This window comes from Rattus norvegicus, chromosome 10 (assembly GCF_036323735.1).
Source record: "Rattus norvegicus strain BN/NHsdMcwi chromosome 10, GRCr8, whole genome shotgun sequence".
In the NCBI taxonomy this organism is placed as follows: domain Eukaryota; kingdom Metazoa; phylum Chordata; class Mammalia; order Rodentia; family Muridae; genus Rattus; species Rattus norvegicus.
In genome coordinates this window covers 43,277,080-43,291,651 of record NC_086028.1, presented here as the reverse complement: position 1 = coordinate 43,291,651, position 14,572 = coordinate 43,277,080, and the positions used below count along the sequence as shown (strand labels likewise).

The 14,572-nt window shown below is 40.3% G+C and overlaps 1 protein-coding gene across 5 annotated transcripts; it reads left to right on the top strand.

The window, feature by feature from the left end:
- Nucleotides 1-221: 221 nt before the first annotated feature.
- Or2t48 (olfactory receptor family 2 subfamily T member 48) lies at nt 222-4,904 on the top strand. Of its 5 annotated transcripts, none has more exons than XM_063268596.1 (3): nt 222-263; nt 2,654-2,807; nt 3,489-4,904. In XM_063268596.1, exon 3 carries the CDS (start codon nt 3,498-3,500, stop codon nt 4,458-4,460), a length of 963 nt encoding a protein of 320 aa, XP_063124666.1. In that variant the 5' UTR covers nt 222-263; nt 2,654-2,807; nt 3,489-3,497; the 3' UTR covers nt 4,461-4,904. The 5 variants fall into 5 exon arrangements, with proteins under 5 accessions (XP_063124666.1, XP_063124669.1, XP_063124668.1 ...); XM_063268597.1 differs by lacking the exon at nt 222-263 and adding an exon at nt 1,818-1,914; XM_063268599.1 differs by lacking the exon at nt 2,654-2,807 and having other exon boundaries at nt 224-263.
- The last annotated feature ends 9,668 nt before the right edge of the window (nt 4,905-14,572 follow it).

The window sequence follows — 14,572 nt, the reverse complement described above, 5'->3', positions numbered from 1 at the left end:
TATTTTTAATACTGGTTATGATTTTTTTCACTATAGCAAAACTGAAGGTTAAATCAAGCTTTGGCAGAAGTTTCTGGTACGTTCCCTGGCTCTCCTAGTTACATTTTTCTTTAAAGTCCCAGAGGGGAGTAATCAACAAAAACCTTTATCTAGTAATGAGCCAAGTCCAGCCAGGAATGACATCACTTGCCTCCTTTTCCCTGTGCACTTAATCAGCTTCTGTCTCTTGCCCATTGTGACCCAGACTGCAGCAGCATCTGATGGTAAGTCCACCTGACAGGAGAGTCTGCACAGCACAGCGTGGGCACTAGACTCTGTTCCTTCCTCACAGAATCTCTTTTATCCTCAATTCTTTATTGCCTTTTTATTATCAGGAGAAAGAAATTCTGCCTCCTCCTCCTAATCAGTGTTGGTTTTTCCAGACAGTGTTTGTCTGTGTCACCCTGGCTGCCTTAGAACTCAGTCTGTAGACCAGGATGGTGTTAAACACAGATCTACATGCCTCTTCCTCCCAGTGCTGGGATCAAAGGTGTACACTAGCACACCCAGGATGGTCTTAAAGATTCTGTTTAGTGCTTCCTTACTGAGAATTTTCTGTATATTATGAATGAAGCAGTATGTGTTCCATACACACACACACACACACACACACACACACACACGTGTTCACAAAAACACGAGTCTTGCCTTGAGTATGCTGATAATACCTGCCTCAGTCTCACAAGTACTAGGATTGCTGTAGTAATCTGTTCCACAGCCACCCTTCCTTCTGCATTCTTTTTTTTTTACTTTTTTTTTTATTAACTTGAGTATTTCTTATATACTTTTCGAGTGTTATTCCCTTTCCCGGTTTCCGGGCAAACATCCTCCTCCCCCCTCCCCTTCCTTATGGGTGTTCCCCTCCCAGCTCTCCCCCCATTGCCGCCCTCCCCCCAACAGTCTAGTTCACTGGGGGTTCAGTCTTAGCAGGACCCAGGGCTTCCCCTTCCACTGGTGCTCTTACTAGGATATTCATTGCTACCTATGAGGTCAGAGTCCAGGGTCAGTCCATGTATAGTCTTTAGGTAGTGGCTTAGTCCCTGGAAGCTCTGGTTGCTTGGCATTGTTGTACATATGGGGTCTCGAGCCCCTTCAAGCTCTTCCAGTTCTTTCTCTGATTCCTTCAACGGGGGTCCTATTCTCAATTCAGTGTTTTGCTGCTGGCATTCGCCTCTGTACCTCCTGCATTCTTAAGCATTCACATGACAATGCATTTATTTCAAAAATAAATTGGTTTATTGATTTCAACTGTGGGGAAGTTTTGAGAGTTACATTAATTCAAAAATAATTGTCTTCATTTTATTGAAGTTTTACCATATGAAGCATACAGTGACTGATCTAAAGTAAAACCATACCTCTCTACAGGAGTAATGTTTCCCATAGAACCACTCAGGTGCACACGCTGTTCCTACTCACAGGGTAAGCACTCACTTTGTCAGTGACTGTATGACATGAGGCAGATGCCTGAGACCCTGAGCTTCTACTTCTATGGTGAGTCTTATGGAAGCAACAGGGAGGAACAGGGATGCTGCTGGCTTTGGATGCTGCTCTGCCATTGCTCTGCCTGCACTGTTAGCAATGCAAAGGGTTCACATTGCACAAAGCTGTTCACATGGCAACAAATGACACACAGTAAGGACAAGACAGCAGCTAATCCCTTCCCTACTTCACACCACATTCCTGATCTCACTGATGATCATGGTCCCCATTTAAAAGAGAGCTCTGATTTTCCCAGCATACCTCCTGCCCCTCACCTGCCTCCTGACCTCCATTCACCCAGCAGATAGGGTTCAGGGCTTCTCACAGCCTGGGGCTCCCTCGCTGTCTTTTTCACTGTGTCCACCATCATAAACTGAGTCAGCAGATAAACATAAGGTGAGTGTTGAAAATCTTACATTGTTGAAGAGATCTGAGTTTCCTTTCACAAATATATGTCTGTAAAATGGAAATCTATCTCGTTTCTTCCTGTCTCCAAGTCTATGTCCTGTCTGTATCTCTGTCCATCTCTTCTCAGAGGTCTCAGATATGACTGGCATGTATGTGAAGGCATCAGGAAGCTTGCCTTTCTCTGCTCCTTGAGCAGCTCAGGCACTACGTGACATTTCAACACCTCAGTAAATAGTCTGCTTTGCTGTTTTCACTGTTAGAATCTTGACACAGATGTAACATGTTCCTAAGAGTTGTGATTGCTCTCTCAACAACCCATCTCTTGAAAATATTGAAAACATCCCAGAAAGTGTAGATTTCATTTCCTTCCTATGGCCTATAGTTACCGAAATGTACTATCTACTCAGTAATGAATAAATAAATGAATAAATACAATAAAAACATTTAAAAATCTCTCTTTTAAAGTACAGTGAACCTGGTCAGAAAGGATGGATGCATTCTGTGGGATGCTAATTCTCACTGTGTTGTACCTATTTAAACCTTCCAACTTAATTGACATTTAAGTACTATTTTCCCAGCATTGGTGAAAACTGACCTTGTTCAGTGAAATCAAGGTTAATGTGTCCCTGGATTTCTCAGCATCTAACACAAAGGCAGGGGGAGTGTGGAGTGAAGGTTTCTATGAACTGCTCCAGGAACTTCTCAGGGCTGTGTTCTTTGCACTCAGACTCCATGAGGAAGTGGCTGCCACTCCTTGGAGATGCTGCTGCCACACTCTGGCCCGGCCAGAGTGACTGCTAAACGCTCAGTCTCCTGATGAAGCTTAGAGCAAATGGACAAGTTGTGAGGAGATGAACTAGGAGAAGCAGAGGCCAGAAGAGGTGGGACTTCCAATTAACTGTGTCTAACCAGTGTTGGATGAAAAACACATTATGTGTATTACCGTGTCTACATTTTGATATGAATATGCTTATTTGAATGTATATTTAAAGACCATTTATTTATCACAACAAAGTTACAGGACTATACAAATTCACTGGAAATAGATGGTATGCAGTACTCAACTTAGATCTTGGACCACATTATTTTAAAAACACATTCCTCAATGAATGTTAAACAGGGGAGTACAAGCGATGTTATGCTAGGAGAAGAAGCTCTACAGTGGTCTTTAAGACCAACTTGTATATTCATTAACATCTAAATAATGGGTCTGTTTGGTTATTTGTGTGCATCCCACTTACACTGGTTTTTGTTGATGCATTTTTCTTTGTAATTCACTATTTTTCTTGAGAGCAAAATGTTGTCTTGCAATTATCAAAAACTTGTTGATAGGGGACACTATTTGTCATGAGGAAAAACCATGACCATGGACTGTGTCAGCTCTACTCTGAGTGGTGATGGCTCCAACCAGAGACAGATGTGAATTATTAATTTCTTAAATTGCTTTCAGTATAGGTAGATTATCATTTTCAAATCTACAGGCCGAGAAAATTTCTCGGCATAGTAGGCTTATGTGAACATCAATAAGCAGTCACTAACCATAAACCTTCTTGGTTGCCTAGGAGACAAACATGGACATCAACACCTGGATGAACAACTACACCGGACAATCAGGTTTCACCCTGGTGGGATTCTTAAGTCAATCCAAACACCCGGCCCTGCTTGCTGTTGTCATATTTATGGTTTTCCTGATGGCCTTGTCTGGGAACGCCCTCCTGATCCTGCTGATACTCTCTGACACACACCTCCACACACCCATGTACTTTTTTATCAGCCAGCTGTCCCTCATGGACATGATGTGCATTTCTGTCACTGTACCCAAGATGCTCATGAACCAGATGCTGGAGAACTACAGGATCTCAGCTGCTGCCTGTGGGATGCAGATGTTCCTCTACCTGACACTAGCAGGTTCAGAATTCTTGCTTCTAGCTGCCATGTCTTATGACCGCTATGTGGCCATCTGCCATCCACTCCGGTATCATGTCCTCATGAACCACAGGGTGTGTATCCTCCTGGTATATTCCTGTTGGCTCCTGGGATCCTTAGATGGCTTCATATTCACCCCTGTCACCATGACCTTCCCATTCTGTGGGTCACGGGAGATCTATCACTTCTACTGTGAGGTTCTGGCTGTGACAAAGCTCTCCTGCTCAGACACCTGGCTCTATGAGACCTTAATGTATGTGTGCTGTGTGATCATGCTTCTCATCCCTGTGACAGTCATTTCAGGATCCTACTCATCCATCCTCCTCACTGTTCTCAGGATGAACTCAACAGAGGGCAGGAAGAAGGCTCTTGCAACATGCTCCTCCCACATGACTGTGGTCATCATCTTCTATGGCACTGCTATCTATAACTACATGCTCCCTGCCTCCCTCCACACTCCTGAGAAGGACATGGTGGTGTCTGTGTTTTATACCATACTCACACCACTGTTGAACCCACTAATATATAGTTTTAGGAATAAGAATGTCACTGAGGCTATGCGGAAATGGTTTGGTATGAGCACCCTCTTCCAACAAATTGTAAAGTAACCCAGAATACATATTCTTTTACTTGTCACTATACATCTGTTGATCTAGGTCTCATGCTGAAGTTATTCCAGTTCCATCATGCCTCATTTCATATTCATACTTTCTTGTAGAACTCTTTCTCTATTCTTAAATTTCTTTGTTGATATACTTCTTGTCCATTCAGAAATCTTATTGGAGTTGTGCCACTGTTACATTTTATGAAGTTCATAATGGCTGTTTAATATTGTGGGACAAAAGTCTTACCATTTGACATTATGTCATATTGTAAATTGAAGAGTCATGAAGTGTTCAATTTATAAAAGTTAGAGTGAGACAGAAGAACAGTGTTTAACATCATTAAAATGGGGTGACTAGAGATCATTGGCATATTGAAAGAATTATGTGTACCCTCTTGATAATTAATGTAAAATTAAAATTATGTAAAAATAAAGAACAAGATACAGATTTCTCCCTTCAGCTCCTGTACTGTGATATAGTAAAAATAATGTGTTAGAGATTTAAATGTGGATAGTTCTATTTGCCCAAAGGGTTTCAAATGGTCAGAGTACCTGCAATTGCATATAAATATATTCTCCAAAAACAATCACACAGTATATTTAATTGAAATGAAAAACCACTTATTCTTGAGCCAAATGTGAATGACCACAGCCCTGGAACTTGGGTTCATGTTTTTCCATATGACTTGTTTCAAAGTCTCATGGGTTGTTACAGAGCACGAACAAGTCATTAGCCATAACTCAAGGCATTTTCAACTACAATTGTGGAAACCTCAGGATTCAGGTTGTGGCAAACTGGGAAAATCTCTGCTGTGGTTCTTACATGAGGTCTGGTGACATGGAAAGCCTTCAGAGTCAGGAAGCTAGCATTCTAAGAAGCCAATACATTCAAACATGTGACCTGCTTGTCAAAGACATGCTGGCAAACAGAGGGCAATGAATGGCTTGTAAGAACACTATTGACATTCCAGGGTAAGTGGGCTCTGTCTCTGTGACGTTCAAAAGTTCCATGTTCACAGGAACTCCAATCAGTTTGCCAAGTGCAGAATCTTTAACATGTGTTTGGCATTGTTCTCTGAGATCCTCAACACAGTGTCCCGTGTTTGCCAAGCATAAACCTTGGTGCATGAGGAGGCCAAGTACTGTCTTATGCAAGTGTCTGGATGAGCAGGGCAGCAGTCTTTAAGAGTGGTGTCTAGTGCAGACATTCTGATGTGGGTCTGACTTGATGCCACTCTCTGTTCTGACATGAGTTTACATGTGACATGTTACATGAGTGTCATACCTAAAACTAAATTAGAGAGAAAGCAGTGAGGCCAAAGAAAGCAAAAGAAGCGAATGAGAGAAACAGGTTTCTGGATCGACCAGAACTGGAAATCCTTGTTCAAACGGGCTTCCTGCATGTTTCTTCTCTGCTCTTCTACCTACAATATTTGAAATAATTTACTTTCTTGTTAACGTTATATTCTCTTGGGCTGTCAAGCTACATAGCAGTAATTTCATATGGAGTGGATAGTTCTGATTCTAAGGAAGATTGCTCTTCAGTTTCTATCTTTTTGAAACTCCTATTTTTTGGTGGTAGATTGATTCCATCTTTTGCACTGGTTTTATACCAGACCACAGTTATAAATTAAAATCCACCTTGTAGAAGATGTCAGACAACAACATGGAATATTTTTGACTTCCTTCATCACAGAACTGTTCTTTTCCCATGTAGCAAATACTACTAGGGCTAAGGACAGAAACTATAATGCAAATTCATGAGAAGTCAGATCTCATAGATTATTGTGGTTTTAAATAAATCATTTATGTTATAATCAGAAACGGACATTCTCTCTTGAAAATGTTATGCTACTCCATTTTAGTGCTTCCAACCTCAAGACCTGGTGAGAGTGTCAAGGCCCCGTCTATTCACAAACTTAATTTCTGAAAGGGTAATTACATGCCAGCTCCTTTCCAGAACCAAACACTGCCACTTCTTATATTTAATGCTTCACCTAAAAATACCATCAGTTCTACAGTCAGATCACCTGGACCCATCACTCTCATGTCCAGCCATGGAGAACAAAGAAGTCCAGTACATAGAGGCTCCTGTGAGCCTATCCAGAAATTCTAGTAGATTTTAATTTGGAGATTTAAAAAATATCATCTGTTCTGGATACTGCTGGCTCCCTGCATAGCCTGTTTAACATAGGCCAGGTCCACAATTCAACAAGGAAGCCATATCAGTCATTGCCCCAGTTTCAGATGAGCAGTGGACTTTCTCAAAGAGCTGAGAAAGATACCAGCTCTTAATCTCAAGCAGCCATACACACAATAATGCATACACTCTCACACACATGTGCCCACCCATACATGCAAACACACTTACACACCATACACACAAAAGCAAAAAGAATAGAATTTAAAGATCTACCATTTGATAATGTCTTCCTATTTCCCTGCTGGCCTCTAAGTCAGTACTGCACAGAGTTAAGTGTACATCAATGTTTCTCACTGGGCTAGTCACTTTGGCTCAGTCATGGGACGAGCCTAGGTGTCCAGAAACAAGGCAATAGACAATAGAGAAAATGGGTTCTACATCCACAATGGAAAACTTAAACCATATAAGAGCAAAGTCATGAGTTATTTGAAAATACCGCATGTATATCATGCCATCAAAGTTGTTGTAGCATTGAAATAAACAAGTCTATGTTTCCTATGAATAATGCCTGTCTATTCTATTTGCACATCTTAGCTTAATAGGGATTGGCTTTTGTCAACTAGATTTTCAAGATAAAAATTAAGTTAACATGCATGCTATACACTAAAAACCTTAATAAGAGGTTAGTTTGCAGTAGTTTCAATAGCTGCTACTAAATCATACTAACTGTGTCCTTAAGTGGAATTTAAATTACAAAACTGAAGTGCAGTATGTACCTCTGAACTCAAATTTTCTTTAGAAGAACAAAGAAAAATCAAAAAGAAAGAAAAAGAAAACAAATGAAGATTTCTCATTACTAGATAAAAATACCAAATATTTAAGCCATCTTTAGAAGTGAAACAACCAATAGAAATCATAAAACTATGTATTACCACAAATTCAGTGACTAGTTACTACTACATAGTTAATGTGTATATGTGAAATGGTTTATAAATAAATACAAGAATAAAAATGATGTTAAAAAGAGAGTTAGACCCTCAGAAGTGCAGATAATCCTTAGATACCAGAGTTAGACAGCAGAGAGGCATGCTGGATGAATCTTGTTCTACTTAATAAATATTGATTGCTAGTGGTCCTGCATTTAGTAGAACTCTGGAAATTTCTTTATTGTTGAATATTAAAAATCTTATGTGCTTCTTAAATGACAAGTACACTGTATATAGTTTTAATACCCTTCAGGTTTTACAACTTCTTCATATAACATTCAATCACTTGTACAATTAGCCACAAAATATATAGCCTAGTGGAATTGTTTTTAATAATAGTGTTAATGGTGAGGAAGAAATGACATCAATTCAAATAAAGCACATAGAAAAGTTCTGTCACCTGAAACAGGAATATTTAGGAATATGGCAGCAGTTGCATTTTCATCGTTGTAGTATAAGAATTTCTCATTATTAATGAAGCACATGTGAAAATAAACCTGAAATCTGCCTTTCTAATTTTAGAAACTTTATTGAATAATTGTGGCTTATTATTATGATATAATACATAAATAAGTTTATTTTATTGTATATAAATTTTTATTTGTTCCTATTTAAGCCGTTTTATACTGTGAAACACTTCTTTGTATTGAGATATCATTTTTTATGTCTGCATACATGAATGAGCATGTATACATATATGTACAGTTATATGCATAGGGGTTAAGTGTATAATTCTGGGTATAAAAGTCACAGAAAGATAAGGCCTCTGGGCTCCCGTGGGGGAGGGCCCAGGAGCGGCAGGACACCTCCCTGAGACACCGCCGGAACCTGAAAGAAACAGACCGGATAAACAGTTCTCTGCACCCAAATCCCGTGGGAGGGAGAGCTAAACCTTAGAGAGGCAGACAAGCCTGGGAAACCAGAAGAGACTGCTCCCTGCACGCACATCTCGGACGCCAGAGGAAAAAGCCAAAGACCATCTGGAACCCTGGTGCACTGAAGCTCCCGGAAGGGGCAGCACAGGTCTTCCTGGTTGCTGCCGCTGCAGAGAGCCCCTGGGCAGCACCCCACGAGTGAACCTGAGCCTCGGGACCACAGGTAAGACCAAATTTTCTGCTGCAAGAAAGCTGCCTGGTGAACTCAAGACACAGGCCCACAGGAACAGCTGAAGACCTGTAGAGAGGAAAAACTACACGCCCGAAAGCAGAACACTCTGTCCCCATAACTGACTGAAAGAGAGGAAAGCAGGTCTACAGCACTCCTGACACACAGGCTTATAGGACAGTCTAGCCACTGTCAGAAATAGCAGAACAAAGTAACACTAGAGATAATCTGATGGCGAGAGGCAAGCGCAGGAACCCAAGCAACAGAAACCAAGACTACATGCCATCATCGGACCCCAATTCTCCCACCAAAACAAACATGGAATATCCAAACACACCAGAAAAGCAAGACCTAGTTTCAAAATCATATTTGATCATGATGCTGGAGGACTTCAAGAAAGACATGAACACACTTAGGGAAACACAGGAAATCATTAATAAACAAGTAGAAGCCTACAGAGAGGAATCGCATAAATCCCTGAAAGAATTCCAGGAAAACACAATCAAACAGGTAAAGGAATTAAAAATGGAAATAGAAGCAATCAAGAAAGAACACATGGAAACAACCCTGGGTATAGAAAACCAAAAGAAGAGACAAGGAGCTGTAGATACAAGCTTCACCAACAGAATACAAGAGATGGAAGAGACAATCTCAGGAGCAGAAGATTCCATAGAAATCATTGACTCAACTGTCAAAGATAATGTAAAGCGGAAAAAGCTACTGGTCCAAAACATACAGGAAATCCAGGACTCAATGAGAAGATCAAACCTAAGGATAATAGGTATAGAAGAGAGTGAAGACTCCCAGCTCAAAGGACCAGTAAATATCTTCAACAAAATCATAGAAGAAAACTTCCCTAACCTAAAAAAAGAGATACCCATAGACATACAAGAAGCCTACAGAACTCCAAATAGATTGGACCAGAAAAGAAACACCTCCCGTCACATAATTGTCAAAACACCAAACGCACAAAATAAAGAAAGAATATTAAAAGCAGTAAGGGAAAAAGGTCAAGTAACATATAAAGGGAGACCTATCAGAATCACACCAGACTTCTCGCCAGAAACTATGAAGGCCAGAAGATCCTGGACTGATGTCATACAGACCCTAAGAGAACACAAATGCCAGCCCAGGTTACTGTATCCAGCAAAACTCTCAATTAACATTGATGGAGAAACCAAGATATTCCATGACAAAACCAAATTTACACAATATCTTTCTACAAATCCAGCACTACAAAGGATAATAAATGGTAAAGCCCAACATAAGGAGGCAATCTATACCCTAGAAGAAGCAAGAAACTAATCGTCTTGGCAACAAAACAAAGAGAATGAAAGCACACAAACATAACCTCACATCCAAATATGAATATAAAGGGAAGCAATAATCACTATTCCTTAATATCTCTCAATATCAATGGCCTCAACTCCCCAATAAAAAGACATAGATTAACAAACTGGATACGCAACGAGGACCCTGCATTCTGCTGCCTACAGGAAACACACCTCAGAGACAAAGACAGACACTACCTCAGAGTGAAAGGCTGGAAAACAACTTTCCAAGCAAATGGTCAGAAGAAGCAAGCTGGAGTAGCCATTCTAATATCAAATAAAATCAATTTCCAACTAAAAGTCATCAAAAAAGATAAGGAAGGACACTTCATATTCATCAAAGGAAAAATCCACCAAGATGAACTCTCAATCCTAAATATCTATGCCCCAAATACAAGGGCACCTACATATGTAAAAGAAACCTTACTAAAGCTCAAAACACACATTGCACCTCACACAATAATAGTGGGAGATTTCAACACCCCACTCTCATCAATGGACAGATCATGGAAACAGAAATTAAACAGTGATGTCAACAGACTAAGAGAAGTCATGAGCCAAATGGACTTAACGGATATTTATAGAACATTGTATCCTAAAGCAAAAGGATATACCTTCTTCTCAGCTCCTCATGGTACTTTCTCCAAAATTGACCATATAATTGGTGAAAAAACGGGCCTCAACAGGTACAGAAAGATAGAAATAATCCCCTGCGTGCTATCGGACCACCACGGCCTAAAACTGGTCTTCAATAACAATAAGGGAAGAATGCCCACATATACGTGGAAATTGAACAATGCTCTACTCAATGATAACCTGGTCAAGGAAGAAATAAAGAAAGAAATTAAAAACTTTTTAGAATTTAATGAAAATGAAGATACAACATACTCAAACTTATGGGACACAATGAAAGCTGTACTAAGAGGAAAACTCATAGCGCTGAGTGCCTGCAGAAAGAAACAGGAAAGAGCATATGTCAGCAGCTTGACAGCACACCTAAAAGCTCTAGAACAAAAAGAAGCAAATACACCCAGGAGGAGCAGAAGGCAGGAAATAATCAAACTCAGAGCTGAAATCAACCAAGTAGAAACAAAAAGGACCATAGAAAGAATCAACAGAACCAAAAGTTGGTTCTTTGAGAAAATCAACAAGATAGATAAACCCTTAGCCAGACTAACGAGAGGACACAGAGAGTGCGTCCAAATTAACAAAATCAGAAATGAAAAGGGAGACATAACTACAGATTCAGAGGAAATTCAAAAAATCATCAGATCTTACTATAAAAACCTATATTCAACAAAATTTGAAAATCTTCAGGAAATGGACAATTTCCTAGACAGATACCAGGTATCGAAGTTAAATCAGGAACACATAAACCAGTTAAACAACCCCATAACTCCTAAGGAAATAGAAGCAGTCATTAAAGGTCTCCCAACCAAAAAGAGTCCAGGTCCAGACGGGTTTAGTGCAGAATTCTATCAAACCTTCATAGAAGACCTCATACCAATATTAACCAAACTATTCCACAAAATTGAAACAGATGGAGCACTACCGAATTCCTTCTATGAAGCCACAATTACTCTTATACCTAAACCACACAAAGACCCAACAAAGAAAGAGAACTTCAGACCACTTTCCCTTATGAATATCGACGAAAAATACTCAATAAAATTCTGGCAAACCGAATTCAAGAGCACATCAAAACAATCATCCACCATGATCAAGTAGGCTTCATCCCAGGCATGCAGGGATGGTTTAATATACGGAAAACCATCAACGTGATCCATTATATAAACAAACTGAAAGAACAGAACCACATGATCATTTCATTAGATGCTGAGAAAGCATTTGACAAAATTCAACACCCCTTCATGATAAAAGTCCTGGAAAGAATAGGAATTCAAGGCCCATACCTAAACTTAGTAAAAGCCATATACAGCAAACCAGTTGCTAACATTAAACTAAATGGAGAGAAACTTGAAGCAATCCCACTAAAATCAGGGACTAGACAAGGCTGCCCACTCTCTCCCTACTTATTCAATATAGTTCTTGAAGTTCTAGCCAGAGCAATCAGACAACAAAAGGAGATCAAAGGGATACAGATCGGAAAAGAAGAGGTCAAAATATCACTATTTGCAGATGACATGATAGTATATTTAAGTGATCCCAAAAGTTCCACCAGAGAACTACTAAAGCTGATAAACAACTTCAGCAAAGTGGCTGGGTATAAAATTAACTCAAATAAATCAGTTGCCTTCCTCTATACAAAAGAGAAACAAGCCAAGAAAGAAATTAGGGAAACGACACCCTTCATAATAGACCCAAATAATATAAAGTACCTCGGTGTGACTTTAACCAAGCAAGTAAAAGATCTGTACAATAAGAACTTCAAGACACTGAAGAAAGAAATTGAAGAAGACCTCAGAAGATGGAAAGATCTCCCATGCTCATGGATTGGCAGGATTAATATAGTAAAAATGGCCATTTTACCAAAAGCAATCTACAGATTCAATGCAATCCCCATCAAAATACCAATCCAATTCTTCAAAAAGTTAGACAGAACAATTTGCAAATTCATCTAGAATAACAAAAAACCCAGGATAGCTAAAGCTATCCTCAACAATAAAAGGACTTCAGGGGGAATCACTATCCCTGAACTCAAGCAGTATTACAGAGCAATAGTGATAAAAACTGCATGGTATTGGTACAGAGACAGACAGATAGACCAATGGAATAGAATTGAAGACCCAGAAATGAACCCACACACCTATGGTCACTTGATTTTTGACAAAGGAGCCAAAACCATCCAATGGAAAAAAGATAGCAGTTTCAGCAAATGGTGCTGGTTCAACTGGAGGGCAACATGTAGAAGAATGCAGATCGATCCGTGCTTATCACCCTGTACAAAGCTTAAGTCCAAGTGGATCAAGGACCTCCACATCAAACCAGACACACTCAAACTAATAGAAGAAAAACTAGGGAAGCATCTGGAACACATGGGCACTGGAAAAAATTTCCTGAACAAACACCAATGGCTTATGCTCTAAGATCAAGAATCGACAAATGGGATCTCATAAAACTACAAAGCTTCTGTAAGGCAAAGGACACTGTGGTTAGGACAAAACGGCAACCAACAGATTGGGAAAAGATCTTTACCAATCCTACAACAGATAGAGGCCTTATATCCAAAATATACAAAGAACTCAAGAAGTTAGACTGCAGGGAAACAAATAACCCTATTAAAAAATGGGGTTCAGAGCTAAACAAAGAATTCACAGCTGAGGAATGCCGAATGGCTGAGAAACACCTAAAGAAATGTTCAACATCTTTAGTCATAAGGGAAATGCAAATCAAAACAACCCTGAGATTTCACCTCACACCAGTGCGATTGGCTAAGATCAAAAACTCAGGTGACAGCAGATGCTGGCGAGGATGTGGAGAAAGAGGAACACTCCTCCATTGTTGGTGGGATTGCAGACTGGTAAAACCATTCTGGAAATCAGTCTGGAGGTTCCTCAGAAAATTGGACATTGAACTGCCTGAGGATCCAGCTATACCTCTCTTGGGCATATACCCAAAAGATGCCTCAACATATAAAAAAGACACGTGCTCCACTATGTTCATCGCAGCCTTATTTATAATAGCCAGAAGCTGGAAAGAACCCAGATGCCCTTCAACAGAGGAATGGATACAGAAAATATGGTACATCTACACAATGGAATATTACTCAGCCATCAAAAACAACGGCTTTATGAAATTTGTAGGCAAATGGTTGGAACTGGAAAACATCATCCTGAGTGAGCTAACCCAATCACAGAAAGACATACATGGTATGCACTCATTGATAAGTGGCTATTAGCCCAAATGCTTGAATTACCCTAGATCCCTAGAACAAACGAAACTCAAGACGGATGATCAAAATGTGAATGCTTCACTCCTTCTTTAAATGAGGAAAAAGAATACCCTTGGCAGGGAAGGGAGAGGCAAAGATTAAAACAGAGACTGAAGGAACACCCATTCAGAGCCTGCCCCACATGTGGCCCATACATATACAGCCACCCAATTAGACAAGATGGATGAAGCAAAGAAGTGCAGACCGACAGGAGCCGGATGTAGATCGCTCCTGAGAGACACAGCCAGAATACAGCAAATACAGAGGCGAATGCCAGCAGCAAACCACTGAACTGAGAATAGGTCCCCTATTGAAGGAATCAGAGAAAGAACTGGAAGAGCTTGAAGGGGCTCGAGACCCCAAAAGTACAACAATGCCAAGCAACCAGAGCTTCCAGGGACTAAGCCACTACCTAAAGACTATACATGGACTGACCCTGGACTCTGACCCCATAGGTAGCAATGAATATCCTAGTAAGAGCACCAGTGGAAGGGGAAGCCCTGGGTCCTGCTAAGACTGAACCCCCAGTGAACTAGTCTATGGGGGGAGGGCGGCAATGGGGGGAGGGTTGGGAGGGGAACACCCATGAGGAAGGGGAGGGGGGAGGGGGATGTTTGCCCGGAAACCGGGAAAGGGAATAACACTCGAAATGTATATAAG